The sequence below is a fragment of the Ammospiza nelsoni genome, chromosome 14 (assembly GCF_027579445.1).
Source record: "Ammospiza nelsoni isolate bAmmNel1 chromosome 14, bAmmNel1.pri, whole genome shotgun sequence".
Taxonomy (NCBI): domain Eukaryota; kingdom Metazoa; phylum Chordata; class Aves; order Passeriformes; family Passerellidae; genus Ammospiza; species Ammospiza nelsoni.
This window is the reverse complement of record NC_080646.1, coordinates 20,832,470-20,860,401: the sequence shown is the minus strand read 5'-3', so window position 1 is coordinate 20,860,401 and position 27,932 is coordinate 20,832,470. Positions and strand designations below refer to the sequence as shown.

The following is a 27,932-nucleotide window of genomic DNA, read 5'->3' as shown; positions in this document are numbered from 1 at the left end:
GCCTCGGTTTCCCTGTCTCAGAGTAAAAGACATCCCAAATCCTTTCCCATGGAGTCTCCTGTAAATTCATGGGTTTTACTTACTCCATGAGTGCTCAGTCAGTGCCCCAGAGCTCTGTGACCGCATGGGCACAGGGCTGTGTTTTAGGAACGTGCTGCCTGGCATTCTGGAGAAAGAAACCTGGAGAAATCCATGCCAAAAGAGCAGCTTGGCTTGAGCCTGCTCTGTGTGGCCCAGCAGCTGTGGATGAGCTCAGAGCAGAGGTGGGTGAGCCACTGTTTGCCCAGTGTGGGCTGGGCAGACGTGCTCCCTCAGAGTCTGTACTTCACTGGGGATCAGTGGAAGATTCTCCTGCATGAACCTTCCTCACAGCAGCTGAAGCTCTCCCTGCTCTCTCTCCTCTCCAGCTGCCGTCAGCTGCCCCGAAACAGAGCTGGTTTGGGGTTTCCCCACCAGAGCTGGTATTTCAGAACTTCGTCGCTCGGCAGGTGTCGGAAATGGTGCTGTCTCTCATGAATAAGGACAAGGTAAGTGCTGGCACGCAGAGCTTTAACGCTGTGCTGGAAGAGGAGAGTGCTCTCATTCCCTCAGTGTACAGCAAAGCAAGTTATCTGCTGCAGCACATGCAGAAGAAAATGTCTCAGCACCTTCTTCTGCAAGATGGTGGAAATCTTCCTGTGCTGGGAATTGTCCCCAGATTTTGGCCAGGCGTTGATGGTGTCTATCCCAAAGGAGTTTCCTTCTCTTGAAAGCTCTGGATTGACAGGAATGTTGAGGGCTGTACAGTTCTTACCTGCTCTCATGCTTTGCCTTGGGTCTATAGCACATCCTGTGTGTCCTTGGTTAATCTTGGCTCCTGGTAGGAATCTCTGCCTCTCTCAGCCAGTTTGGCTCCCTTTGTGCAGCTCACAGGCAAAGCTCAGGGGCTGAGCCTTCTGCACTTTATGCTGGAATCACTTCTCATTAATGGCATTGGCCCTGCAGGAACCGTGTTCTGCAAGAGCCCTGCAATCAGAGTGATGGAGCAGAAGCAGTGAGAGGCCTTCAGGTTCCACTTGAGGCTCCTGCTCAGCTTCATCCAGCTCTGCTCAACTTTTCCAGAAGCAACACGGTGCTCTGCTTTCCCTTTGCAGAAGCACAGCACATCCAAAGCCATGTGCTCCTGGAGGTTTCCACCTTCACCTGAAGAAATTGGCATTGTTTTGCAGTTTCCCAAGAGAGCTGAGAGGGAAAAAGTTTAAAAATGTCAATTGTGTTCCACTGTAAAGAGGAAAACTTGAGACCATTTGAATTTCAGTCAGGGAAACATTTTCTCAAGTGAGGCTTGTGCCAAGAATGGGCTGGCGGGAGGAGACAGGAGGGAGTCCAAATCATCTGGTTTAGATTTTTGGAGAGCATTTTGGTGCTCAGGGGTTGATGAGATCAGTGTGCTAGAAAATGCATGTGTGCTGTGCATGTGTACCCCAGAGGGCCGAACCTGGCCTGCTGGCTGCAGGCAGGAATGCCCAGCAGCCCAGCTTGCCTGCACAGGCAGCAGGAAGCCCTGGAGAGCCAAGATTGGCTTTTCATACTGGAACCACACTGTCAGACAGTGCTGGCCCTGTTTCTCCAGGCAGAAAATGCCTCTGAAGCCCCATGGTCAATAGACACCGCCTGTCTGTGTTTCTGTCACTTTTGGCAAGCTGGTTGCTCTCATGGTTTTATGATTCTTGCTTGCTGCTTTGCTGCCCATTTAAATTCTCTTTGCCATCTCCTTGTTTTAGGGATTGTCTTGCTGTGTTCATTCCTTCTTTTGCTTTTCAGGTTTGCTTTTATTCCCAGTAAGACCACAGTGTTTGGTCTCCTGTCTTGCTGCTCTGCCTGCCTGACTGTATCCCCAGAAGTTCCCTACCCAAACCTGATCTGCTGGAAGGGAATTTCTTCCTTCCCCCACAGAAATGGGCTGGTTTGCTTTTAGGTAGCACATTCCCCCTCTGGAACATGACCACTTCATGGCTGTGTGCAGGCAGAAGCCAGCAGGTTTTTTGGCCTTGTTGAACATGCAGGTGACTTGGTTCAGGTGCTGTGTCTCCATCCTGCTGGTGCTGACCTGCTCGGCCCTTCCTTCCCAGCAGGCGCTGCCCTACTGGCCCTGGCCAAAATGCTGGAGCCAGAGAGAAGGGATTCAAGTTCAGCCTTGTGAATGATGTGCCTGTGCCTGCTCAGCTGGAAGTGCTTTGGAAAAGGGGCAGGGGAGGGATGTTAGCAGGGCATGGACAGGTCTCCCCTCGTCCTGTTTCCACAAGTGGCAAAATCATAATTTCATGTCTTTGCTGCAGTTTCTTCACGTGGTGAAGGTCTCCATGGAGAGCTCACCTTACTTCCAGCTGGTGAGCTCCAGCGATGCGTACCGTGCCGTGCCGCCGGGCGCCTCTGCCCCTGTGCGCATCCGCTTCACCCCCAGCAAGAACAAGGTGAGGCTGGAGGAGCCAAAGCACACAATGATCTCCACAGCCATTGTTTTCCCTGCACTCTGGCTCCAGCCCATTGCATGCTGTGAGCTGGGCTCCAGGCGTGGGCAGGCAGCCTGCAGCCAGTCACACCTTGGCACTGCTGGCAGGCACTGCAGCCAGGCCTGACAGGCTCTGCTTGCCCTCCCTGCACACTGCTGAGCATTGCCAAGGGAAGATGCACGGGAAACAGGATGAAAATGACAGAGGGCTCTTGATAGATGTTGGGCCATCTCTAGGTCCAGTGGAATGGGTTTCATTCTGATGGAAAACACCAGAGGAACAAAGAGGTCAGAGAGCTTTCCTCCTTCCTGGACTGCCAACAGCTTCCCTGCCTGCCCCTGGGCTGGAGCACAGCCGGTGCTTTTTCACCCCCTCTGTTGTGCAGCCTGTCAGCTGTGCTGTCCCAGAGCACAAGTGAGCATGGCACAGCTGCAGGGCCAGGGCAGAGGATGTGCTGTGCCCGTGAGCCCGGCCTGGCACAGGCACACTGGGCCCTGGGTGCCCTTGGTCAGCAGGAGGTTGCTGAGCTGCAGGGCACTTGGACACCTGCCTGAAGGAGCTGGTGTAGGGCAGGTACAAGCTGCAGGCAGAGCTGTGAGCCCAGAGCCCGTGGCAGTGACACTGCTGGGGCTCTGTCTTCATGCCTGTCCCTGTGCTTGCTCTGTCAGCTGGCACCCATTCCGTGCCAAAGGTGCTTTTGCGGGGAGCTTTGAACAGCAGTGCTGAGGCCCTGGCAAGTCTGATCTCAGTGCTGGGTGCAGGCCAGAGGTGCAGGATGTCTTTGGGTGCAGCTGTTTTCTCCTCTTCCTTTTGCTGCTCAGAGTCAGTTGAACACTTTGTCCTATTCTCAGACAGTGGGAACATAGAACTGTAAAGAGCAATGTCCTGTGTTCCCCAGCTCCATGTTGCTTAGAAAGGGGCTTAGGAATTCTTTAACATCATTAAAGTTTAGAGTAAAAATGATGGTGGCCTAGGGCTGTTATCTGTATGACCCAAGTGACACAAGAGCTGAATGCCACTGAGACGGATTTTGCAAAGTGCGCAGGTGCCTTTAAAACGTGACATAGCAGTAGAACTTAGTGTTCATGTGAGGGTGCAATAGGTAAATGGATGCCCTTGAAGGGGTATAGGAAATGGTTTTTCTTCTGCCATGGGGATGGCACTAAATGTCCTGTGCTGAGCCAGTTTCTTTTCCTGCAGGATTATTGCCACGAGCTGGTGTGCCTCACTGCAAGGGAAAGGATCGTTGTGCCAATTCGGGCCATTGGTGCCCGAGCTGTGCTGGACTTCCCTGCCCAGCTGGACTTCTCCAAGTGTCCAGTCAAGGTCAGCACCCAGCAGACTCTGCTGGTGCGCAATGTCGGTGCCCGGGCAGCTCGGTACCAGCTGAGCACGCAGAGGTGAGGCAGCTCATCTGTCCCTGTGCAAAAACCTTTGGGTGAGAGCAGAGTTGGGAAAGAGCTACAGAAGGAACCAAGCACCGGATCTGCTGCCCTGCAGCCTGGCTGGAAGTGAGCAGGATGGAAGGCATCTGCTCTTGCTTTCAGTGGCCTTGGAGCTTTCTGTGTCCCAGATTTCCTGGAGGCTGCTGGAACATGTTGGGAGCTGGCTTGCACCCTGCTGAGCACAAGCAGCTTCAGAAATGCTTCCTCAGCACTGTCAGCCAAAGAGAGCCATTCTCTGGGAGGCCACAGGCACGTGGCTTTGCAGTGATCCTGGAGGGGACCTCTGGAAATCATCTGAGCAAAGACACTGCTCAAAGCAAGAGCAGTGTCTGGGGGTTGCAAGGTGCCATTGGGAGACATGGAACTGTCTTTAGATGCCTTACAAGAAAACAAACATGTCAATGGACCTAGTTATAAAAGCAGAAGAAAACAACCTTTTAAAACCCCCTCCATACCTTATCTTTTCTGCCTGTCAGGTGCAGTAGTGATTCATTGAGAGGATGGATCTAACAGGATGAGAAGTGTCTTAAGGAGCAGCTGACAATTAACAGAGAAAAGCCCAAAATTTAGCTTTCCAGGCCCATCTCTTGACAGCGATTTTAATTTGGTTCTTACAGTGTCAGGGATGTCTCCTTCACAGCTCTTCTAGCTGTGGGCTCAGGGAACAGTTTAGTGGTGTTGGCCGAAATTCAGAGGAGTTAAGTTTAGCTGTGGAGCTTGTGTCTTTGGGTCTTGGGGAGCCAGGTGTGTGTGAGAGATGACTGCTAGAGCAGGGACAGAGGAGTCTGGTGGGTAGAGCCCAGGGATGGAGGCGATGCGGGGGCTGATTTGCACTCAGTTTTTCAGTCCTGACAGCTGAGTCCTGAACTTGGCTGGATCCTCTTCTCCTGATAATTTGAAAAGAAGAAGACACCTTCTTTCTCAGGCAAGCCCTGAAGTCATCCCTGGAATGTTATTCCCATCCTGCCACCTGAAGGCAGGAGCATGTAAGATGGGGCAGGAGTGGGAAGGGAATGGAATGGAAGGCAGTGCTGAAGCCTGGCCAGGGATTCCCCTAACTGGCAGCTTCTCTATTGCGGTGAAATTTCTGGCCAAAGACTAAGAACAGAATGCTGTGCCTTGCCCCCAGCAGGCCCTGATCCCCCCAGCCCCAGCAGAGCTGCAGCAGTGCTGGCATCAGCCCCGGGGCAGATGCAGGAGCACGAGCACTGATCTGGCTCTGGGGCTGCTGGGGCCTTGTCTTTCCTCCCCTCCCTCCAAAGTCTCACGTCCAGCACATGAACATTGCTGGCCCAAGGCTTCTCCATCAGCCAGCAGTGATGTCCTCACCAGTGGCAATGGGAACAGGTCAGCCCATAATTACAGCAAGAGGTCCTGAATGAGCAGAACCTGAAGCGAGTTCATCAGCTGTTACTACTGACATGAACAAAGTTCAGCTTGCCAAATGTTCTCTTTGTTTTTGTGTGTGATGCATTCATCAGCAAAGTCCCCAGAACACATTTGAAGTGACAGATTGACCAGCAACAAAGCACCAAGGCCAGGAACTTTTGTTTCCTCACTGGGGCTGTAGAAGGGCACAAAGCCCAGCAGCTGCTGGGCAGAAGCACATTTCCCCTGAGCTGTCCCTGAGCATCAAAGCACAGAGTCTTGTGTTTGTCAGGCAAGAGCTGTTTACCTGGTGACTAAATCCTGATTGCTCCTGTTAAATCCAAAGTGCACCAACGCATCTGCATCATTATTTCCAACACATTGCACAGAGTTTCTCTGCTGGGCCAAGCAAACAGTTACCAGCCTGCATGACAGCCCAGAGTCCCAGACTGCATTGCTGGCAAACACACAGAAACCTCCGGTTCTGCTTCCTTGATGTGCTCCTGCTCATGGTGCTTCATTTAGCTGGGATTGGACCCTTCAGACTGTAAATGGCATCGTCCTTTTGGGTTTCCATGTCACTGTATTGCTCTAGTCTGCATTTGCACTCTTTCAGAGTTTTGATTACTCCTCTTCTTAGAGCAGCTTTCATTGAAATGCCTTTAAAAGTTGCCCTTTTTAGGCTAAATCACGATGATTTCAAGGTAAAATAAACCAAAGAAGCACACTGCAAATTCAACAGGAACTATTCCTTGGTCTTCAGGGAAAAGTTCCTTCTCCCTGTCTGATTCCTAGGCTGTAATCTCCCAGGACAGGGAGTGCCCTACCATTTGCATCTCTTGAGATGGGATTTGTAGGCAGCAGGAAAAGAGAAATTCCTGAGGCAGTCAGTGTCAAGTTGTGCATGCAAATAGCTCTGAACCCTCTCTGTGCTTTTCACAAACCATTCTCTGATGGGATTGCTGGCAGTGGGAGCCTTGAGGCTCATTGCAGAGAGCTGGATGCAGAGAATGGGGAGCTGAGGCCCTGTTACCCCCAGGGTCTTGTGAGGGCTGGATCTTGTCAGCAGTGGCTCAGTGGCTGTTTGTGATCCTGTCTGTTCTGTCTCTTGTGCTGCCTGTGCTTGGTTTGCTCCCTGCTTGGCCAAGGGAGCTGCAGGGAGCTGCAGTGCAGCAGGAATCTCATGGCCAGGCGTCCCCAGGCCTGACCCCTCTCTCTGTGTTGCAGTCCTTTCTCCGTGGTGCCGGCCACAGGAGCTCTGGGCGCTGGTGACACCGTGCAGGTGACAGTGGCATTTCACCCGCTGGCCAGCGGTGCCCATTGCGGCTCCCTGGCCGTGTGCTGCAGCTCAGGTGAGTGCTGGGCCCTGCAGGGCACAGGACAGTTCTGCACATGGCTCCCTGCTGTCCATCCCCTGCATTGCCTCCAGAGGTGCCTCCCCTGTTCAGCCTTACCCCAAAGCAAACTGAGAACTCCTTGGTGTTTAGGGGCTTGAGAAAGGCAAAGATTTTTGACTGCTGTTTTGCTGGGACTTGCTGAGTGGAGGAAGGAGGAACTCTGATTCTCCACTACCATGTGGCTATGCCTGGGTGAAGTTTTATTTGATTCCTGGGCAGTGCTGTAGGTGAGGTCTCCATCAGACTGTCTCCAATGCAATGGATTTCTTGCACACCTCTGTCCCATATGCTGCTTCTCCATTGGCTTGTCACAGGCCCTTTTTCTGTGTGGCCCTTACACATAGATGTAGTTTCTGTCTAACAACATTTTCAGGCCTTTAAGTTCCTTTTTTGTGACAAATCAAAACAATTTTTTCCCTGTCCCCATTTCCCAGGCTGTTGAAGCTGTTGCAAACCTCTCACATCTATCTCCCATTTGATTTCTAGACTGAGGGATCCCATTCAGTCTTAATGTAGAAACTGCTCTGTACTCACTGATCTTTCCTTTGTCCCTTTCTTCTTTGATTTGCAATGCTCCAGCTTGGTTTTTCAGATCAGAACAGTATAAAATATTTAAAGACTGATGTGGCTGTGGGTTTGGACAAGGAGATGATTTTCACGGTGCTCATTCTGTAGTGGTTTGTCACATTGCAGAGCCAGGCTGGTTGTGTTTCCTCACCTGTGTCCCCTCCTGCTGTGGGCTGTCACTTCACTTGTTCCTCTGGGCCTCCTTTTGCTGCCCAGCTGCCCCCAGGCATATTTGCTGGTCAGCAAGAAGGGATCCAAGGGATCAGGAGTCTCCTGGGATGCCCAGGGAGAGCCTGGGCAAGGCAGGACTGAGCAGGGCTCCTCAGCCCTGTCACCTGAAGGACTTGGATGCAGAAATCCTGGTGATCTGAGTGGGTCACCGGAGCACATGGACCAATCTCCCTGTCCATCCTGTCCCCTTGGGGCCAAATCTCTACAAACACCCTCAGAAATAAGGTGTTTTAGGAGGTGCCCAGGACATCCTCACGCTGTACACACAGAGCTGAAGGATGTGATCAATGGGGTGGTCCACAGAAGTGCTCCTTCAGCGCAAAACTGGGACACTTTCTTCTGTGCCCTGTGCTTTGCTCTGTCCCTTGTGCTTCCATCAGCCAGTGAGCTGAGCAAAGACTCCCCTTTGCTTTGTTCCAGGTGAAGAAAGAATCCACACAAAGCTCCAGGGAGAAGCTGTAGATGTCAACATTGGGCTGAGCCCAAATTCCGTGGAGCTTGACAAGACTTTCACCAGCATGTCAAGCCACAGAACCCTGTTCATTGAAAACAGGAGTAACATCACAGCCCACTTCCAGTGGAAGGCTTTTGCTACTGAGGAAGAAGAGAATGAAGCGAAGAGGAGGTTGGTTTGAAAGATGCATTTCAGTGAGATACAGGCCCAAGACTGAAACTAACATGTGGCCTCAGGGGATGTTGGTGCTTTTGAATGGTTTAGGCCAAGTGAACCATGCCCGGCACTGGGGTGTGTGTCCCTGGGCTTCAGGAGCTCAGCACTCAGCATTCCAGGTCATTTATACTCCAACCAGGGATGGCATTTTGGGAAGGAAAGGTTGATTGGGATGACTGGATTTCCTCAGGTTCTAATTGGGCTCTTGTCTCTCTTCTCTTCTTTCTACATGACCTGGCAACATCCTTAAGCATTTCCTGAGTTGCCAGTCCCTCTTTCCAAAGGTGATACAGCCTCTTTTTTCCCTTTAGTTCCTTCAAAATCTCCTTGCCCATGCGGGCTGGTAGTGTGTCCCTGTGCTGCTGTCAGAGAGGTTTTGTGCTCTCAGAGCAGAGAGGATTTTTTGTGAGAGAAGATAGTGCAGGATCCTTTCCCTCTCAGGACATTCTAGTGCCATGCACTGGGATGGGATCCAAAAAGCTCTGGCTCATGGAAAGGTCTCTCCAGGAGTTTGCTGTCTCCCTCCCGCACAACAAAGTTCCTTCCCCTCTCAGAGCCTCTGTTTTCATGCATATTGCATATAAAAACTTGAATGTCCCTGAAGGGATTCGGTGCCTGAATTCATCAATTTCCTGTGGAAGTGCTCTGGGATGCTCTTGTGAAAGGCAGAGTAGGGAACGGGGCAGGTCCAAACTGGAAGAAACAAAGAGTGATGCTGGTAACACGTAGCTGCAAGCCAGCTTTGTCTCCCCTTGCCAGGGAAATGCTGCAGTGGGTGCTCTGTGATCTTTCTGTGCCCCCCCGAGCAGCTCAGTGGGAGGAAAAGCCACTTGAAATGGCTGGTTGATTCTCCCTCAGCTGTGGCAGAGGCTTTGAGGCAGGAGGCTCTCTGGAGGGATGCTGGCTTTGCAAACCTCTGCTGAGCTTGCAAGGATGGAGTGAAACTCCCTGCTGGGCCAGGGAACAGCAAGTTGTCCTCTGATCCCTGTGGGACCCTCGTGGCTTGGGCTCAGCCTTTGCTGGGGAGCTGCTGCTGCTGCTCCTCAAGTGCTTTGCTCTCCTGTGCTCACACTTCTTTCTGCAAATCTGTGGCTCATGAAACCATCTGCTGGCCTTGTCTCTCCCTGGGGCTGCAGGCAGTGCTTGCTGCGGCCGCCCAAAGAGGTGTCTCAGGAAAACTTCCCAGAGGAGAAAGAAACAGAGAAGGTGAAGGGCTTTTGTGGAGATCACAGTGCCCTCCTGAGCAGCATGGACAAGGAGAAGATGGTAAAGGTGCAAGAAGACCCCATGCTGTTCTCTGATGACATTTTTTTCCTTGAGCCAATGGTAAGTGATAGCTGAGAACATTCTCTTCCTCCTCCTCCTCCTCCTCCCACCCACCCTACTCCCTACACCCACCCCTTCCCCGGCTGTGGTCACTGGGCAGATCCTCAGCTGGCTCCATGTGCTGGCAGGGAGGACATGGAGTTTCTGGTGAGGCTGCAGGGCTCGCTGCTGAAAGCATTTGTGCCCTGCAGGCTCCAGGCAGGGCTGGGAGCCTGACAAAGCCCAGCTCTGCTGCCAGGCTCGAGCTCAGGGCACTGCCTGCGTGGCCTTGCAGTGTCCCAGGGAGCAGTTCTTGTAGGCAGGGGCTCCCCTGACACGTGGGGCTCAGCAGAGGCTGTTGGAGCACTGCCAGCTCACACACTGACCTGAAGCTTGCAATTGTTCCCTAGCAAAAGGAGGCCAAATTCAGCCCAAGGTTAATGACAGAAATGCCAATCCCCTCCTGTAACCATGCCTTGCACTATTTCTGAGTGTCCCTTCCAGCGTCATCTGTGAGCCTGGACACCAGGGTGGAAGGTTAAAATGGGCCTTTGGAGTTGTCCTGCACACAGGGACAGAAAACCTTTTCCTTTTCTGGTGGTGCAAGCAAACTGCCACATGCTCCCATCAACCAGAGCCTTGATTCTGAGTACTGGCATTGTGAGAGATGATGAATGCCTGGTGTGTGCACAGTGGAACACCCTTCTCATCTTGGAGTAAACCCTAGAATAATCCCAACCTCTGCTTTCTTTCAGTAGAGGTTAAACTAATATCTTTATTTCCAAGGAAGGGGATCATGTTCTCTTCTTGGTTACAGCTATGGCCCATCTAAGGCCAAGAGCCAGCAGGGCACAGTGGCAGTTGCATCCCACTGTAGCTGACAGCAGCATGATGTGCCCAAGAGCTTGTGTCAGAGCAGCAGGAATATTGTGGAGAGTGGGAGCTGACCAGCTGAGCATTGAGAGCTGTGTTGGGCTGGGTTTGGAGTGTTTCCTTGGCCCCTTGTGTTGTTCACTCATCACTGATGCTCTAAACAAAGGCTTACAGGAGGGTGGTGAAAACAAGAATGTGAAGTTTGCAGACCAATCTTTTGCTGTCCCTTTCTGGTGTAGGAGGGAGAAATCAGGCCGAATTGTTCAGCTGAAATCAAGGTGACCTTCAAACCCCTGGAAGCACTGGAGTATGGAAGTGTGGCTTACTGCAGCATCTCAGGTGCAGCTCCTTTGCCCTGCCTCTCTCCCCCTCAGTGAAGCCCTGGTGCCAGCCTGAGCCCACTGGGCTCCCATGGAAGTGCTGGGAAGGGTCCCTGGTCAGCAGGGCAGTGCTGGCACATCCCCCCTGGCCCTGCAGCTCCCAGGGAGTCTCCCGTGCCAGGCCAGGGCTCAGAATGCTGTGTGTGCCTGACTGATCCCAGAACAGCCCAGGCAGTGCAGGGAGAGGTTTTCATGCCGTGGCTTTGCCAGCATTCCCTCAAAGGCCAGAGAGCTCCAGAGCAGAACAGCTTCAGTGAACAAGGACTCAGCCCCTGCAGGACCCTGGCCTCCAGGATGGCTCCATTTGCCATGGATCCATCATCAGGGAGCAGGAGCTGAGTTAGAAATGGGCTCCCTGAGCCTGGACCACCTCCCAGTGCCCAGACAGCAGCAGAGCAGAGGGGGCTGAGCCCCACTGAGCCCGGGCTGTTGGTAGAGGGAGCAGCCTTGGCCAGCAGCTGCTTCTCTCCCTGTGTGGCAGTTGTCACCTTGCAGCTCTCAGTCTGTGGCAATAGAACACAGTGCTGAGTGTCACAAGGGGAGCACCTGGGCAACAAAGTCCTGTGCTCCTGGGCCAGGGAGTTTGGCAATTGCCAAACCCTGTTGGAGCTTTGTGCCTGCACTGAATGGATTTCAAAGCTCCTATAGGTGCAGGGGAAGGAAACCACAGAATCACAGTATGGTAAGGATGGAATGGACCTTAGAGATCATCTAGTCCCAAGGCCCCTACCATGGGCAGGAACACCTCCCCATAGAGCAGGGAGCTCCAAGCCCCATCCAGCCTGGGTTGGAACACTTGCAGGGCTGGAACCTCCACAACATCCCTGGGGAACCTGCTCCAGTGCCTCACCACCCTCACAGGGAAAATTTCTTCCCGAATATCTCACCTAAATCTCCTTTCTCTCCATTTCTACCCATACCTCCATGGCCTGTCACTACAGGAACCAGAGATGTTTTAAACTCAGCAAACTGGTGGCTCAAATTGGAAAGCAGCCCAGGGAATGGGTTAGAAATTGCAAGTCAGCCTCAGGGGATATGTCCTGAGGGAAGAGAAGGGTCCATATCTTCTCCTGCAGCATCAGGAGCTGGTTGCATCCAGCTCAGAGTTGGGGACTAGCACTGAGGCAGCCTGGAAAATCCAGTGGAGCAGAGGGAATGATTGTACTGCAATGGACATCTCTCCCCAGGCTGTGAGAGCAGGCTGCCCCTGCAGCTCAGAGGGGAAGGCCAAGGACCCTTGGTTGAACTCAGCTCTCATACTCTGAACCTTGGGAACGTTTTCGTCAACACCCCCCATGTCTATGAGGTGAGCAGCAGGGCTTGGGATGGATCCTGATGGCTCCTGAGGCAGCAGCAAGCCTGGTGCAGCTGTGGACTTGCTGCCAACCTGGGAAGCTGTGAGCAGGGAATATTTGATGGACTGCTCAAATCTGGGGGGACACAAAGGTGTGTCAGTTGTTCCTGAAGCCCCAGTCCCTGCCTTTGGGCAGCCTTCCTTAGGGATCAGCTGGGAGGCTTCCTACAAAACAACTCCTTGGCCCATGAAACCAAGCCTGGGTCAAAAAGCTGCATGTTCAGAGGCTTTTGTGGCAGTGCCAGACACAAGGCACCTTTGGACTGGGCTCTGCAGAAGCAGCTGCACCAAACTGGCTGCCTTTGAGCTTCAGCCCACTGCCAACAGCTGCCAGCCAAGTGTCTTCTGCTTATTGCTGCAATCACAGGAAATCCTTGGGAGTTCTCTCCCTTGCTGACCAGTCCCTCACAGCACTTCAACCTTGGTGCATCTCTGGCTCTAGAAAGAGAAAAGTGTTCCTGGGAATAAAGCAAAGGGTTTTTCTACCTATTTGTCTCCCCCCCAGTAGAGTCAAGCTTGCAAAAACTTCATGAGGCACTGCATCATGGCAGACACTTTCAAAATCTTGGCTGTGGATGGGAAAGACACGCTGAGATTTGTTACAAACGATGGTGCTCTCTGTACGTTTTGACGCTGATGCCTCATTCTCAATGTATTGTTTTCATGGTCTGGGAAAAGGTGAATGAGCAGATGGTGCTGTTGGAGCTGTGCTCACTGGGGCAGCAGCAGCTCTGGGGTGATTCCCTAGGCAGCTGCAATCAGCCCACGTTGCTCTCAGCGCCAGCTCTCAATGCGCTTGGTGCTGCTGGGCAGAGGGGCACTGCTCTGTGTCCATGGGATAAGCCCAGGGTGACTGCAGTTCTGTGGAGTTGCCACTGCTCTGCATGAAAACCCAAAGGCAGAAGTTGTCCTGTTGAATCTTTGGACTTCTGCCATTCAGCAGCACAAAGCATCTTCTGCCTTTTCTGGGTGTTCATTGCATCATTAGACAATAACTCACAAGAAGGGGAGATTCCACACGTATTTCCATTTTGCTCTCTTGCTGCTGCAGGTGAAACTGATGAACCAAGGAGCTATTGATGCTCCCTTCACCTGTCTCCCTTCAGCCACCAACCTGGGCTTGTGTTTCAAGTTTGCCCCCGAGGAGGGCATCATTGCAGCAGGTGGGAGCCAGAGTGTGCAGATCTCCTTCAGTGCCACCGTGCTGGGGAGCTTTGAGGAGGAGTTCCAGTTCAGTGTGGCTGGATCTCCTACGCCTGCCATCCTGACCATCAAGTAAGGACCCTGGGAGCTGGGTGGGCACATCTGTAGCTGTCTCTGGGACATCCCCCACCTGCCTCCTTTTGGGGTGGAGCAGAGGAGAAAGGTGTTTCCTGAGGTCTGAATCTCTGCTCTGCCGCTGGCATTGCTTTGGTGTCAGGCTGCCTCCTGCCCTGTGTGGTGGCTGGGAGCTGGAATGACTCGTCCCTGCAGGGATCTCCCTGTGCCTTGGGCCATGGCAGGCAGTGGGATGGATCAGCTTTGGGCAGCAGCTGCTCTGGGATGTCCCACCTGAACACCCAGCAAGGCCCCCAGGGCTTTGCAGATGGGCCAGCCTGGCTGATTCTGCAGCAGCAGCAGCAGTGTTTGTAAAACCTTGTGTGAATAATCCATGCCAGATGGGCAGCAGCAGCCTCAGCTCACCTCTCATGGCCATGCTGTGGGGCACAAGCTGTGCCCCCAGCTCCTGTGCCCAGAGGGCTCTGGTGCCTCCTTTGCACAGCCAGCAAAGCGCTGATGTGGGAGTCAGGAACTGTGCCAAGGACTTGGGCACCATCCCGTGGGCTGGTGCCATGGCAAGAGACAATCCTGGCCCAGCCACAGGGAGAAGGGCGGATCATAGGGGAGGCAGAGCTCAGTGCTCAGCACCACAGCAGCGTGAGGCCTTGTCCCTGCCAGCCTGAGCCATGTGCTGCAGGATAATGGAGTGGAAGCAGGAGAGCTGATGCTGGCTGCTCTGCAGCTTTGGAGCTGGGCTGCTGCTCTTGGGCAGCACTGGCTCAAGGCAGTGAAGAAATGAAAGCAATCTGCACCTGATGGTACCAATGAGATAAGGGAGATGGGTAAAGAAGAACAAGGAAGTTATTCCTTAGCAAGAGAAAAGTGGTGAGCAGGTCTGCCCATAGTGCAGAAACAAATCTGCTGCCTTTGTTTTTGGAGGAAAAGTGCTGCTTTTTTCATTTGGAAATCAAGAGGGAACCTTTCACCATCAAATAATTGATTCTCCTCTGTCCCTCCCCCAAAATGGCCATGGGGTGTTTGTGCATAAGCAGCTTTCTCCTTGAGCAGGGGCAGGTGTCTCTTGTTGAGATGTGCAGAGCAGAGCCAGGGGCAGTCCTGTGAGTACAATAGAGGACACAGCTGACTGGTTCTTGATTTTGAACCAAAAGGCAGAGTGGGCACTGATTGGCATCAACCATGAAATCAACTGGTGAATGTTGTGCAGCTTCAAGTGCTGATTTCAGTGGATGTTGGTGGCTTTTGGAGTGTGCCTGCTGAGTTCAAGGGAAGGTGAGGTTCTGTGCTAGATTCAGGACAGCCAAGTTTGGTTGTTGAAGCTCTTGCTCTTGGCTGTGCCAGCTGGTGCACTGCTGACAAGCTGGTCCTTTCCTCTAGGATTCATCTGTGCCCTGGGTAGAACTGTTGCTGCTCTTTTCAGAGGATGTTTGGGAATGCCCTGGATTTATATCTCAGAAAGTGTCTGTAATGATTGTGTGGGTCAAACTCTCTTGAGAAAGCTCCTCCATGGGAACAGCAGTTGCAGCTCAGAAGGAGCAAAGCAGGGAAGCTGTGGCTGGAAGGGCTGCTTACAGAAGTTAGTGGGGACACCTTGATGTCCATGCCATTGCAGATGGGGAAACTGAGGCACGGAGCCATGTCTGGGTGTGTGTTCAGGGTCCTTCATGGGACCCCCAGCAACCCGGGGGCTTCTCCTGCCTGCCCTGTGCCCAGAGCCCATCAGGGGCTGTTGGCTGCTGCCCCTTGGCTGGAGCTGCCTCCTGTGCCCAGGGCCCTGTGCTGAGCACACGGGGCTGTGTTGGTTGGAAACCCCGGGTGCCCTGAGCCCGGGTTTTGTGCCCCCGAGCCACGACAGCCGGAGCTTTGCAATGCCTTTAACCGAGCCATTGCCTGCTCTGTCCTCGGCCTGCAGGGGCAGCGTCACTGCACCGAGTTTACACTTCGACCTCGCTGAGCTCGACTTCGGGGACATCTCCTTTGGTGAGTGTTCCCTGGGCTGGGACACAGCCTCAGGGATGTGTGCCTTCCAACAGAAAAGCATCCCTCACTCCTGCTCTGCCCCAGCAGCCTCTTCAGGCTGTGAACTGCAGAGCTGCTGCTGCTGCTGCTGCCTCAGGGGGCATTTTGCCATTGTGAGATCCAGTGGAAGCAAGGAATAGAAAGGCAGAATTTTCTGGTGTCTCTGTGCTGCTTTAAAAGACAGATGTCTGCCAAGGAAGGTGGGAATCTTGCTGCAATGGAAAGATGAGCCCCTCCCTCCAAATGATTATCCCTTTGAAATGACAGGGCTCCCAGGCAAAAGTGTGGGAAAAGGAATAACAGTTCTTTGCTAGACTGTCTCAGGAGAGCACAGACAAGAAGGCAAGAACAGACATTTCCCAGTCCTGTTTTTCCCCTTTGGTGGAGTTCTGGTGACAGCAGGAGGAGCTGTGGGCTCTGGCAGGCCAGGGATCCCCCCCAGCCGGTGCGGGAAGGGAAGGGAAGGAGGAAATGCTCCTTTTGCAAAGCCCCAGAGGGCAGGGGGATGCGGGCAGTGCCCAGCAGCAGCAGCAGCAGCAGCGGGGCAGGCAGGCAGGGTCGGTGCCAGCGCTGAGCTGCAGCCAGGGCAGCCCCGGGCCAAGCACAAACCTCCCGCAGCAGCAGCGGCCGAGCTGCGACCCCCGAGCGGGAGGAAGGGAAGCTCCGCTCCCTGCCCAGCCTCAGCTCCCACTGCACAGCCGCCCACGGCATCACGCCACAACTCCCAAAAACCCCCCAGGGAAAAGCCCAGCCCAGGGCCAAAACCCCCCAAAACCCCCCAGAACCCCTGTCCCCCTTCCCAGACCCAGGTCAACGTTCACTGCCAAGCCTAAAGCCAGAACAATGAAGTTCATGAACTTCTGAAGGAAACTCATTGCCTTTCTTGAGCTTCTTCTTCCCCAGCCTGCATCACCACAGAGGCGCTTGTCAAGTTGACTTTGGAAGGAATGAAACACGAAAGGAAAGAGATGGAAATATGGTTCTGAAGCAGGAGATTGATCCTGCTGAATCAATTTTCATTCCTAAGGGCTCTTCGGCTGAAGGCAGCTGTTGTATTTTTGCTTCTTTGTAACTCTTGACTGTTGTCTGCATGTGCTGGCCTCAGTCTCCTTGGAGGTTTTGACATCTGGGTTTGTCCTTTTTGTGCCTCTCTTGCCTCCCTGCTGGAGTCCCTGCTGGAGCTGGCAGTGGTCACTTGGATGGGCACAGAGAAGCTCTGGGCTGCAGCTGCAGTTGTTTTTCCTCCCCATCTGTGTCCCATTGACTCTTGGTGAGCAGGCCTGGGGAGAAGTCTCCTCCCCACAGAGCTGGCCAGCCCAGCCAGATGTGCAGTGCAGAGCAGGCTGTGGCTGCTCTGCGCGCTCTGCAGGACATCCCCACCATGAGTGGCTGTATCTCTGGCTTTGCAGGATGGAAAGCAAATCTCAGAGCCAAAGTGGGGTAAACCCTTGCAGGCAGCACTCTCAGTGAGCAGCACGGCTGTGATGTCCCTGTTTGTGGGCTGAGGTGGGACCTGGTTCCTGATTGCTAATCTCCAAGCAAGGCTCGGCTGTGCCCCCAGCTGAGTGGGCTCTGAGCTGTCACGTGCTCAGTCTGTTTGGCCCAAAGCAAGAGATGCCTTAAGGATCCTGCAGAGAGAAGCTGCATTAGGGTTCTTTGCCTCACGTTCTAGTTGCGGATTCCATCCTCACTTTCTTTTGCTGTAGCTTCTTCTCACTGACAACTCACTCTTTATATGTCTTGAAAAAGGTGGGAGTGTTGGCAGGCTGAGCAGGGAATTGGACAGCTTGAATTCTCAGAGTAAATGCTGGGTCTGGGTGCACACTCATCACTGAGAGAGAACTGGTGCTGGTTTGGGGCAGGTGAGGGAGCTTGGCCCCATCACAAAGAGAGAAGCTTGCAGTGTTCAGCAGGGCTAGGAGTGGACATTTTCAAGGCTGCAGTCTGGAATCTGTGTCAAAGGGAGCTAAGTGATGATTAATTCCTCACGCAGCTTCTGGGTGAGCTGTAGTTCAGATCATAGAGAGCTCCACTCCAATGCCACTTTGATCCTGCCAGGATCTTGCCCCCAGGATCATGGCCTGCTGGGTGCCTGAATGGATATTTGTGTCCTTGCCCAGGCTTTCCCTACACGCAGCGCTGCCGCCTCACCAACAGCTCCGCGGTGCCCCTGACGTTCCAGCTCCGCATGTCGGACGATGGCACGCAGCCGGCTGTGGACAGCGTGGATCAGATCCGCAGGGACACCGACCCGGCCTGGAGCAAGGGAATCCATTTCCATGTGGAGCCCAGGGAGTTCACCATCAATCCCAGCGGAGGCACCATCCTCCCCCAGGGACACCGGGACATCGAGGTACGGCAAGAGCCCAGCCACAGCCGCTGCAGCACCAGGGCTGGAGCTGCACTGCAGGGTGGGAGGGCTTTAGCTCTGGTGCCAGCTTGGAGCATGCTGGCACTGAGAGATCTGCACTGCTGGGACGCCTCTGCTGGCTGGCTTACTCGGGATGTTCCTCAAAGAGCACTGTTTGCTTTCCAAAATCATATGCCTGAGTTCACAGACCTTATGGTCAAGGCCTGAAGCCATTCTTGTGTTTTTGAGAGCGATTGATTTGATTGCAATGGGGCAGAGCAAGGATGAGGGCAGAAGGTGGCTGTTAGAGAGATGTCATTGTATCAAGCAGTGAGCTTTTCTTTGTGGTGTCATTTCCCCCCTCCTGGGCAGCAGAATGATTTGTGTTCACTGCAGGAAGCTCCAGTGGAGACAAAAAACTCTGCAGCCATGTGTAGCGGTTCAAATTTATTGTATTGATTCCTTGTTAAGTGGTTTGTTCTGTGGTACCCCGTGTTCTCCCTGAGTTGGTTTACCCCTGGGTTTTAGCCTCCCTCAAAGCTGTCCCTCATGCCATTCCCTGCCCCTTGTTCCAGCTCTTTCCCTGCCTGTCAAACCCAGCCCCTTTTGTTCCCCAACCTTCTTTGCCAATTTAACCTGGAGCCAATCCCTGTCTGCAATGCCCCTTTGGAATTCCCCTATTCCTGGAGGCCCCATTGGCCCAAGTGAGCCATCCTCCCCACCCTCCTACCCAAAGTGGCCCCAGACACTTGATGTAATCCCCTCAGTGCTCCCCTGAGGATTCCCTTTTGGCTTGCTGTTTGTATTCACCCTCTGATTTGTATCTGTACAAAAGCCCTTGCACGGGAGTGTCCAGGGCTCTTTTGGCTTTGACCCTTTTGCTTGGAATAAACCCTTCCTTGTGGAACTTCAAGACAGAGATCCTCCTCCTTTCTCCTCTGCCTGGTCCCGTTGGTGGCTTGTCTCTTGCGGCGTAGAGCAAGAGGCTCTGAGGGTTCTGCCTGTGGTCAATGCCCAGCCTGGGGCAGTTCTGAGGGTTCTGCCTGTGGTCAATGCCCAGCCTGGGGCAGTTCTGAGGGTTCTGCCTCTGGTCAGTGCTCACCCTGGGGCAGTTCTGAGGGTTCTGCCTCTGGTCATTGCCCAGCCCGGGGCAGTTCCCCACTCCTGGCGTGGGGCCGGAGTTCTCAGAGCCAGCCTGGGGTCAGGGTCCAAGGGCAGCCATGAACTGCCCAGCACCTGCTGGGCCACACTTTGCCCTCAGCCTCCTGCTGTAAAGCTGAACTCGTTGTGGTCGAGTCAGATTTCCTCGGCATGGATGTCTTTGTAGTCAGATGAGAAATTGGCCCCTTAATTTGAATGCAGTGTTGCATGGAGCTGTAGTCTAATGTTTTAACGTAGCTGACCTGACATAGGAAGGGGACCAGGACACCAGGTGGTTCATCACAGGTCCAGTTTATTGAAGAAAGCTTCAAACACTTATACAGCAAATAATAAGCTTATGAATATTCTGTAAGCCAAGCAATCTATTGGTTAAACTATACCATTAACTCTTCCTCATTCCTTAGGGGTTACATCTCTCTTTTCTCATGTCTCTCTCACTATTTGTTATCCTACTACAGCTAGGCCCAAGGACACGCTATCTCACAGGTGCAGGACTTGGAATTAGCCACAGTCTTGTACTTTTCCATTCTCTAGTCTCCTAAATTTCCCAACACTGACCTGTGCCCTTATAGCAAGGTGTGTTTAACAAATGTGGTATTGCCAGAAGGCTTTTGTTACTCTGAGACTGTGCTCTACACATGGAGCAGCAGAAGAATGAAGGGCAAATCCTCCCTCAGGAACTGGAGGTTATCACCCGTGGGTAATGAGCTTTTGTAAGGAAGCATTAACTGTTCTTCTCTTCCACCAGGTGACCCTGTGCTCCAACACGGTGATGGAGTTCTACCGGAGATTGCTGGTGGACCTGGAGGGTATTGGCAAGGGAGTGGCATCCCTGATCATCACAGCCAGGTACCAGCCCTTGCCTGGCCTCCCCCAGGCACTGCCTTGCCCAGGCTGTGCTGGCTGCAGCTGCCAAGGAGAAGTGCTGCTGAATGTCCTCATGTTGTGCCAGCTGGACACGAGAACAGCAGTGCTTGGGCAGCAGCCCGTGGTGAAAAGCACGTTTGCTCACAGCCCAGCATGGTCCTGGGCCCTCTTCTAAAGGCACCAGGAATGATATCATTGATTGGCCTTGTTTTTGGTGCTTGAGGTGGAACAAATTTCCTGAGGGCCTCCTCTCCTTCAGGCTGCAAGAGGTGGAGTTGTGCTGGCTGTGAGCACGGTGCACTGGTTTGGGCCACACCAAGCAGCTGCTGAGAGTCAGGCTCTGCCTCTGTCCATGAGGGCACATGGCAGGGGAGAAGTGGCTCCCAGCAAGAGTGGGGAGGGCAAGGTGTGACAAGGGGAAAGCAGCCCTTGATGTGGCAGGTCAGCTCCAGTTTTTGTCCTTCCCTCTGCTTCCCGTTTTGAGCTTTAATGTTGTCAGAGTTGAGAGCAAAAGTCGTTGTTGCTGCAGCAGAATTCCATGCTGCTGTGCTGCTGTGGGTGTCAGTGTGATGCCCAGAGGGATGCAGCTCCCTGGTGCTGTTCCCTGTGCCAGGCAGAGCCATCCAGGCAGTGCCTGGGCTGCCACTGTGTACAGCAGGTGGAGCTGGGGCCAGGCAGTGCCTGGAGCTGTGCAGTGAAGGAGCCAGGGAGCTGCAGGGCCTGGCAGGGGCTGATCAGCCCCTCTGTGGGGCAGCTGCTGTCTCGTGCCCTCCAGGGCTGGGGCAAAGAGCTGAGTTCTCAGGCAGGGCAACAGCACAATGGCAGAGAAGGGAGTCAGTTTTACTGAGACCCTGGAGCTGTGTGTTCCTTGAGCCTTAGGGAGCACTGATCCTTGTTGGGAAGGCTTCCCCAGAGCTCGTGGGTCACTGGCACTGTTGCAGGAGTCCTTGCAAGCCTTCTTGGGTAAAGGAGGGGCTGAGGCAGCTGTGGGGCAAAGTGCTCTGCCTGGGGCACTTGGCAGCCTCTGGGTGCTGCCTCTCAGGGTTTGCCCCTCCTTGACAAGACATGTGGGAGTGGGAAGAGGTAGAAGGCAATTTATCCCTGTAGGGCTCTTCAATGTGCATTTGACAGTGACCAATGGGTTCTGCTCCATTTCACAGTCTTTGGGGGTAGGCATTCTCCATTCTCTCAGTATCTCTGATTGTCCTGGGGTCATCTCTTTGCCCAGATGTCTCGTTCCTGAGCTCCAAGTGTCCTCCCCAGTGGTGCTGTGTGATGAGTGCCACCTGAAGGTGCCCTACGAGAGAAAGATCCTCATTAGGAATCCCAGCCACCTTCCTGGCTGCTACGGGCTTATTCCCCAGGTTTGGCATCACATCCACCTCCTCCTGTCAAATATTCCTGAGGAGATTATTAGGGGAACAAAGGGTTTGGATAAGACCTTGCTGCTTTCTATTCAGTCTTAAAGATCTGCTGAGAGCAGGATCCTACCAAACTGTAAACTTTAGGAGGCAGTTTAAGCTCCTGAGGAAACAGTTGATGCTCTAGTCCTCAGGGTGTTTTCCTGTGGGAGATCTTAGAGGGTCATGAAAAGCTGCTGCACCCACAGACACCAGTGCCTGTGCTGGCAGCCTCCTTGCAGGATCCCCTGGGAGTGCTAACCCTACAATTCTTGCATCTTGTTTGTGCCTTTGACCTTTGTCCTGGGGAGCTTTAAAGGTGTGTGTAAGTTGCTGTTGTGGTGGATGTTAAGGAGCCTACAGTTTCTTGAGAGGTCCCTCTGAATCTGCGTTTCATTGTGTCCCTTCCAGAAGCGCAAGGAGGACTCTGCTGTGCTCTACTCCAGCCCCAAGCCCTGTGGGATTGTGCAGCCCCAGAGCACAGCAGAGATCCCAGTTGTGGTGGCAGTGCAGGCCCTGGGCACTCATCGCACCAACGTTCTCATCGGCGTGTTCGGGGATGAGAGAAACCCCCTGGTGAGGGCAAGGGGAGATGTGAGCCTGTGTGCAGCTGCTCCTGGCAGGGTGCACAGGGACAGGGATTCTGCCGGGGAAAACAGGCACAGGCTGCTGGGGAGAAGGACAGGAGGGACGGGGGCACAAACAGCTCCTGCCTTAGAGGGGGGAATCTCAGTGTCTGACACAGAATGGAGTTGGGCTCAGCTGGAATCCAGGGGGCATTTGAGGTCATTATTCTTTCAAATGCTGGTAACTTTGGAAACATCTGTTTGAAAATGTCATCTCTCTGAGCGCAAGAGAGGATGTCAGAAGACTTGTGGGAACCTTGAGCTTTCTGTAAAAGAAAGGAAAGCTGGCATTTGAAGAGTGGTTGCAAGGACTGAAACTTCGATTAAAACATATGGAAATGGCAATGCCAAATTCCCCGGATGGCACCAAACATCTGAACCCGGGCCGTCGTGGCACTGCCTGTAAATCAGTGAACAGGAAGGAAAGGCAATGCAGGCTGTGCCAGGGAGCCTGAAGTTTGAGCAAACAGGTGCTTTTAACTATCAGGCTGCTTCCCTTAAAGAGGAGGGTTTCTCCCCACCAGAAGAACCAGTTGTTTAACCGTCAGGCTGGTCTTACCTAGAGATTTCTTGCAAAGATAAAACCTTTCGGACAGTAACTTTTAGTTTGAAAGGTTCTCTTAGCTTAATCCTTTTCAATTTGGAGGTGAACATGTAATTTTCTTTTTCCCCAAAAGCCCAGCATTTCAGCTGGAGAGTGGTAGCTGTCCCTAAAGAAATGACTTGAGCAGGGTTGAGCTGTTGAAGGTTTTTTAGGTTTCTCTGTTGTGGTTTGTTTTGGGTTTTTTAAAATCTTTCTTGCTTGCTTCCTGGAACAGAGAGCACAATTACGGAGCTCAGGACGGCTGGCAGAAATCTCCCCAAGCCCAAGGCTGGCAGAGCTTGGCAGGATCCCAGCACCACAGCCTGTGTATGTATGGATGGAAGGAAGGATGGATGGGGAATGCGACCTGAGTCACCTGGGAGTGTTGTAAAATGTCAACCAACCCCCCAGCGGTGTCAGGGGAACATTCCTGATAAATCCCTGGTGGAGCTGCAGAGTTTCTGGCCTTGGGCACTGGGTGGGCTGTGCTGGCTGGGCACTGGCTGGGTCTGCCCCTCGGTGTCTCAAATCTCACCTTTTTGCTGCCTTCTCTGTCTTTTCCTCTCCCACTGTGCTTTTTGCATCCCCACCAGGTGTAAATGCCTGTCCTCTGTAATTGCTCAATGCGAGCAGTTGCAGCTGCTGCAGCACCTCAGTGCCATCCCTGGGCTGCCTTTAGAACAGACCTGCCCCAGCCTGGATTGGGAAGGGCTGGATCAAACCATTTCTCAGTCCAACGAGCCAGCACCCAGCCAGGGGCTGCATCCTGGCCAGGAGCTGCTCGTGCAGGTGTCCCTCCCTCCCTCTCTCCCACTGCAGGTCCCTGTTCATAGTTATTTATTTTCCAGAGATGAGCTCCACCCACCTAAATTCAAACCCCAGCCACCGAAGGAGAGGAGAACCAGTCTGGATTGTGCGGCAACTCGATGGAGGCACTTCAGGACTGGACAGGAGGAGGCAGCCAGAGCCCTGAAAGAAGTGCAGGATTTTACCCACTCTTCAGGAGCAGAGGTAGATTTTCTTGTACACCGACTGCTTGCTTTGCCTCCCCAGCCTGCCAGCACCAAGTCCTGCTCATGCTGAGCTCCCTTTTTGCTGCCCTGCTGTGCTGTGCCCTGACAGTGGGCTGGGCAGCAGGGCACGTGGCTGGACATGGGCTGAGGGGGAGGGAGAAATAGGAGAGTTTTCCTTGGAGAAGCTGGCTCAGATCCTACAGGCCTGTGCTGAGTGTGGGATTTTTTTGCCTTGTTTCCTTCCCAGTGTAAGATGAGGCTTTTCTCTGCATCATCATGGTAACACCTCCAGCTTCCCTCACAGAGCAAGCTGGGATTATGCTGATCTCCATGGACCCTCTTCCCAAGGCAGCCAGACTCCCTGTTTGCAGGGCTCTGCTTTCACCCAGAGCTGCTATTGCACTGCTGGCCCTGGAGCTGTCTGACAAAGGCAGACTTTGCAGAGGGGCTGTCTCTTCCTCCCAGCACAGAAAATGGCTTGTTTTTTGGGTGCCAGCACCAAGTCCTGAGCACCCTCACCTGCCTCGAGGCTTGGAGGGATTCAGGTGCTCCCTGGACGTGGCGCACACTGCCCTGGGAGCAGAGAAGGCAAGAGGGAATCTGACTCCCTTGCCCATTGTCAGTATGGCAAGCAGGGCTGGAGCTGCCAGTGCCACTGGGGGCCCTCAGCATTGGCCACAGAGGGGCCTCCCATCCCTGCAGGCCATCGCAAAGTGCTGCTGGAGCAGCTGCTTGTTGGAGAGGCCGTGCAGGACACGTTGCAGGGCTGCCCAAGGATGCTGTGCGGCACCTGTGGAGGGCACTGCTCCCCCTGGAACTCCTCAAGTGCTCCACAGGAAATTGTTGCAGGAGCTTTTGCTGTAGCACCTTGAGAAAGAAGCATTTAAATCAGAGAGAGAGGGGAAGAGCCTCAGGAGTCAGATGAGCTGGACTGGACTCCTTCCCTCAGCTCCAAGAGCTCTCACTCTGAGTCTCCTCCTTTTCTAAAAGCAGGAGGTTTTGAAACTTTGTAATGGCAAATTGTGCATCAGAGAGAATTTCTACTGCCAGGAGACATCCTAGTTCACTTTCATGTAATGTACTAATTAATGCATTGTGCTGTGAGTATGGGAGAAGATTTTCCCCATGGTCCCTGCACTGGTCAATGGCATGGATGCATGATGAGGTGAGGGTGATTCTGGCAGTGTTTGGGGAATAGGCCCCTCTGGCTACAGCTCCAAGATGCTCTTCTGCATCCATTTCCATGCTCAACACCTCAATCTCACTTGTCTTCCATCCAGTCTTTCAATATCCTGCCACTGCCAGGTGTGCTGCAGCCAGGAGAGAGCCAGCAGGTCACCTCCACCTTCTCTGGCCACCTCAACACCACCTGCAATGTCCCGGAGCTGTGCCACATGGAGGGAGGCTCCACCTCTGAGGTGCTGGTGCCCAGGGCGGCCTCACGTGTCAGCTCCTCCCTGAGCCCCCAGGAGATCAACTGTGGCTCTCAGGCCTCTCTCAGGGACAGGTGAGTCAGCCTTCCATGGGTTCCTGCTCTGCCACGGGTTATTGTCCCTGCAGGGCTTCCCTGCTCCAAGGCCTCTGAGCTCAGAGGAGCTGCAGAGCAAAGGCCAGCAGCAACATAGGGATGGCCACTCTGAGCTCCCTGGCTGCCAAGAGAGGAAGGACCTTCTTCTGTTGAGACAGAACATCATCTTCTCTATTTGAGTGCTGAGCCCTCCTGGCTTAGCTGCTCTCTGCGGGGAGCTGGGCTCTGGGCCTGCCTTGGCACCGCATTTAGAGGTGTCTTGAAGTCCATGGTGTTGAGTGGCATCTTCTTCATCATCTGCCTTCTTCACCAGAACAGTGGGATTGTGGTATGGGCAGGCGTGGGGCACAGAGCAAACCTTGCTTTGGGTCCTGCTCCTGCCACAGATGAAGTCCTTGCACTGCTGATCTGCCAGGGTTCTCCTTATGGTGGCATAGCAGCCAGAAAAACTCCTGTGCTTTAGGCTCCCCTGCAGCTGCAGCCGTAGGCAAGCACAGGAGAAGCTCAGCTCCAGCAAGGCAGCCCAGCTCAGGACACACAGGCCAAGTGTGGAGCTGGGAGTGGAGGTGCTTAAAGCAAGCCTGTGCATCAGGACTTCTTCAGGCCAGGCTGAAGTTGGTTTCATGGGGAGGAGACGGACGAGGCTGCTTCCAGTGGTTTCCATGGCAGCCAGCACTGGTTTGCTTGGTCCCAGCTGGGTTCCAGCAGGAAATCTGCCCGACAAGAGCCTGTCTTGCAGGAGAGGAGTTCCTGCAGCCTTTGCTTTCTGACTGATAGGATTGTTCTCATGAAGGAGCAGGCTAGGAGTCGTTAAAACCGAAGATCACGGGCAGAGACTCTCTAACTAATTAAAGTTAGACAGTGGGATGTTTATTAACACCGGCGGGCGGCACCAGAGCCGTCCCTAAAAGGCGTGACCGCGCTGTCCAAGGTTCTTTGCCCTCTCTTTATTTCCCAAGATCTTACACACAATACATCTGCACAACCCCAGCACCTCCCATCCCTGCTCTGTATTCAAATGAGGTCATTGGTCCTTCACTCCTGTGCAATTCTTCCCTTGAATTGGGTTGGTGTCTCGAATTGGGTCAGTGGTCTTAGGGGATGAAGTCAGGAATGTCTTCATCAGGTCTCTGTGACCCTCTGGCACCATCCAAGGTCCCCTGCTTAGTGATTGATTGACATCAAGCCCAGGTGCTAACCATTGTTCTACTGGTTTCAAGATGTTCTTATAACAGTTCACTTCCTCCACTTCCCTCTCCTAATGGTAAACAATAGAACAATCTGCTCCAGCTTAAGCATCTCATAATCATTAACCTATGGTCTGCCTATCTAACCTACATCCTGATCAATGGGAATTGCTTCTAACCCTCAGCTGAAATCTGAACTCTTTAAAATCATGCTTCAGCTATGCCCAGGGAGAAGGGGGCTGAATGAGCTGAGTAAGAACTGTAGGAGAGCTAAGCAGATGTCAGCAATCTGTGCTCTGCTTTAAACTGGGAAGCCAAGAGACAAAGGGCGTTTCCAGGCACCAGTGCAGAGAGCTGCTGGATCAGCCTTTGGCAGGGGCTGGAGGGGTCTGGCTGTGCCTTCAGAGGGAGCTTGCACAGTCAAGACCTTATGATGGCAAAGCTCAGGTTTGGCCGGTCCTGGAGGTCCCCTTCCACCCATGCCCTCACTTGGGATGTTCCCAACCTCTGTGGGTTGAGGAGAATTCACGGAAATGGCCTCAGGGTCAAGGAATGAAGTGCAGGGCCAGCCAGGACGAGGGAGCCCAAGGTTCTGGTGGGACTCTCAGCCATATTTTCTGTTTTGTCTGCAGAAGGGAGCTGAAGGAGCCAGCTCAAAAGGTCGAGGAGGAGGCAAAAGCCTTAGAGGAGGAAGAGAGGAGGAAGGAGGAAGAGAGGCAGAAGAAGGGAAAGAAGAGTGTCTCTGTTGGCAAGCAACCTCCAATACCAGCAAAGGGGAAAACCAAGACCCGAGAGAATAAGGAAACCAAAATTCCAAAAAAAGAAACCAAAATCCCAGAGAGGAAGGAAAGCAAAGCATCAGAAGGGAAGAAAATCAAAGCATCAGAGAAGAAGGACACCAAAGCATCAGAGAGGAAGGAAACCAAGATCCCAGAGAAGAAGGAAGACAAAGACCCAAAGAAGGCGGAACCCAAAGCTCCAAAGAAGGGAGAACCCAAAGCCATCAAGAAGGGGGGAACTGAAATCCCATAGGACTAAGCTAAGATGGAGAAGAACTCTTTATTCTTTATTCATACAACTCATTTTACACAGTTTAACAGACCTTGTGTGCACCTTTAGTTCATTCAAAGGTTTCTTATCAGTTAGTCGATTATTGGTTAATAAAATAGATTTTACTTGTGCATCAAATCTCTCTATTGTTTACCTCTTCACTGATTCTCATCGGACAAATTACTTGTTATTGCAGGTGCATTTGTTTTTCACCCTCAGAATAGAATGGTCACAAAGTCTCATTCTCAAAATAGCTTCACATGGGAACTTGTAACTGCTTAGTTGCACACAGAAGAGATGATAGGCCAGCTATTGATGTGGCTGAACAAGGCTTCATTTCAAAAGGCTTTTCTGTCGCAGACATTTTTTCACAGAAATCCTTTCTTTCAGTTTTCTGTGTCTTCTGGAAGGCTGAGGCCTCAGAGGAGAACATAAACAATTATTATCAGCTTCTGGGGAATGCAACAGGGGCACCTATTTTGATTGGTGATTGGTTCATGTTCCCATGTTTATAATTAAGGGCCAATCACAAAGTGTAAGCCAGGGGACTGAGTCCTTGGCCACAGCTTTGTTGGGATTCTTTTCTATCTCTTCCTAGCTAGCCTAGCTGCTCTGCAAACCTCTCTCCTTATTCTTTCTAGTATAACTATAATGTATTATATCTTATATTAATAAATTCAGCTTTCTGATTCAAGAAACAAGATTCACCGTCTCTCTATCACCAGCAGCGCCCACTCAGGCGCGGTAATATCTGGTGACCCGACGTGTCAGAGCAAAAATTAATTTAA

At 52.9% G+C, this 27,932-nt stretch overlaps 1 protein-coding gene across 1 annotated transcript; it reads left to right on the top strand.

Annotated features, from left to right (window-relative positions):
- The first annotated feature begins 497 nt into the window (after positions 1–497).
- Positions 498–27,282, top strand: LOC132079343 (hydrocephalus-inducing protein-like). The gene is made up of 18 exons (XM_059481867.1): positions 498–527; positions 2,319–2,453; positions 3,693–3,892; positions 6,533–6,657; positions 7,921–8,125; positions 9,307–9,496; positions 10,588–10,687; positions 11,916–12,034; positions 13,134–13,357; positions 15,273–15,340; positions 17,500–17,732; positions 19,639–19,739; positions 20,986–21,121; positions 21,569–21,733; positions 22,602–22,693; positions 23,215–23,377; positions 24,660–24,886; positions 26,727–27,282. Exons 1-18 carry the CDS (start codon positions 498–500, stop codon positions 27,124–27,126), a joined length of 2,913 nt encoding a protein of 970 aa, XP_059337850.1. The 3' UTR covers positions 27,127–27,282.
- The last annotated feature ends 650 nt before the right edge of the window (positions 27,283–27,932 follow it).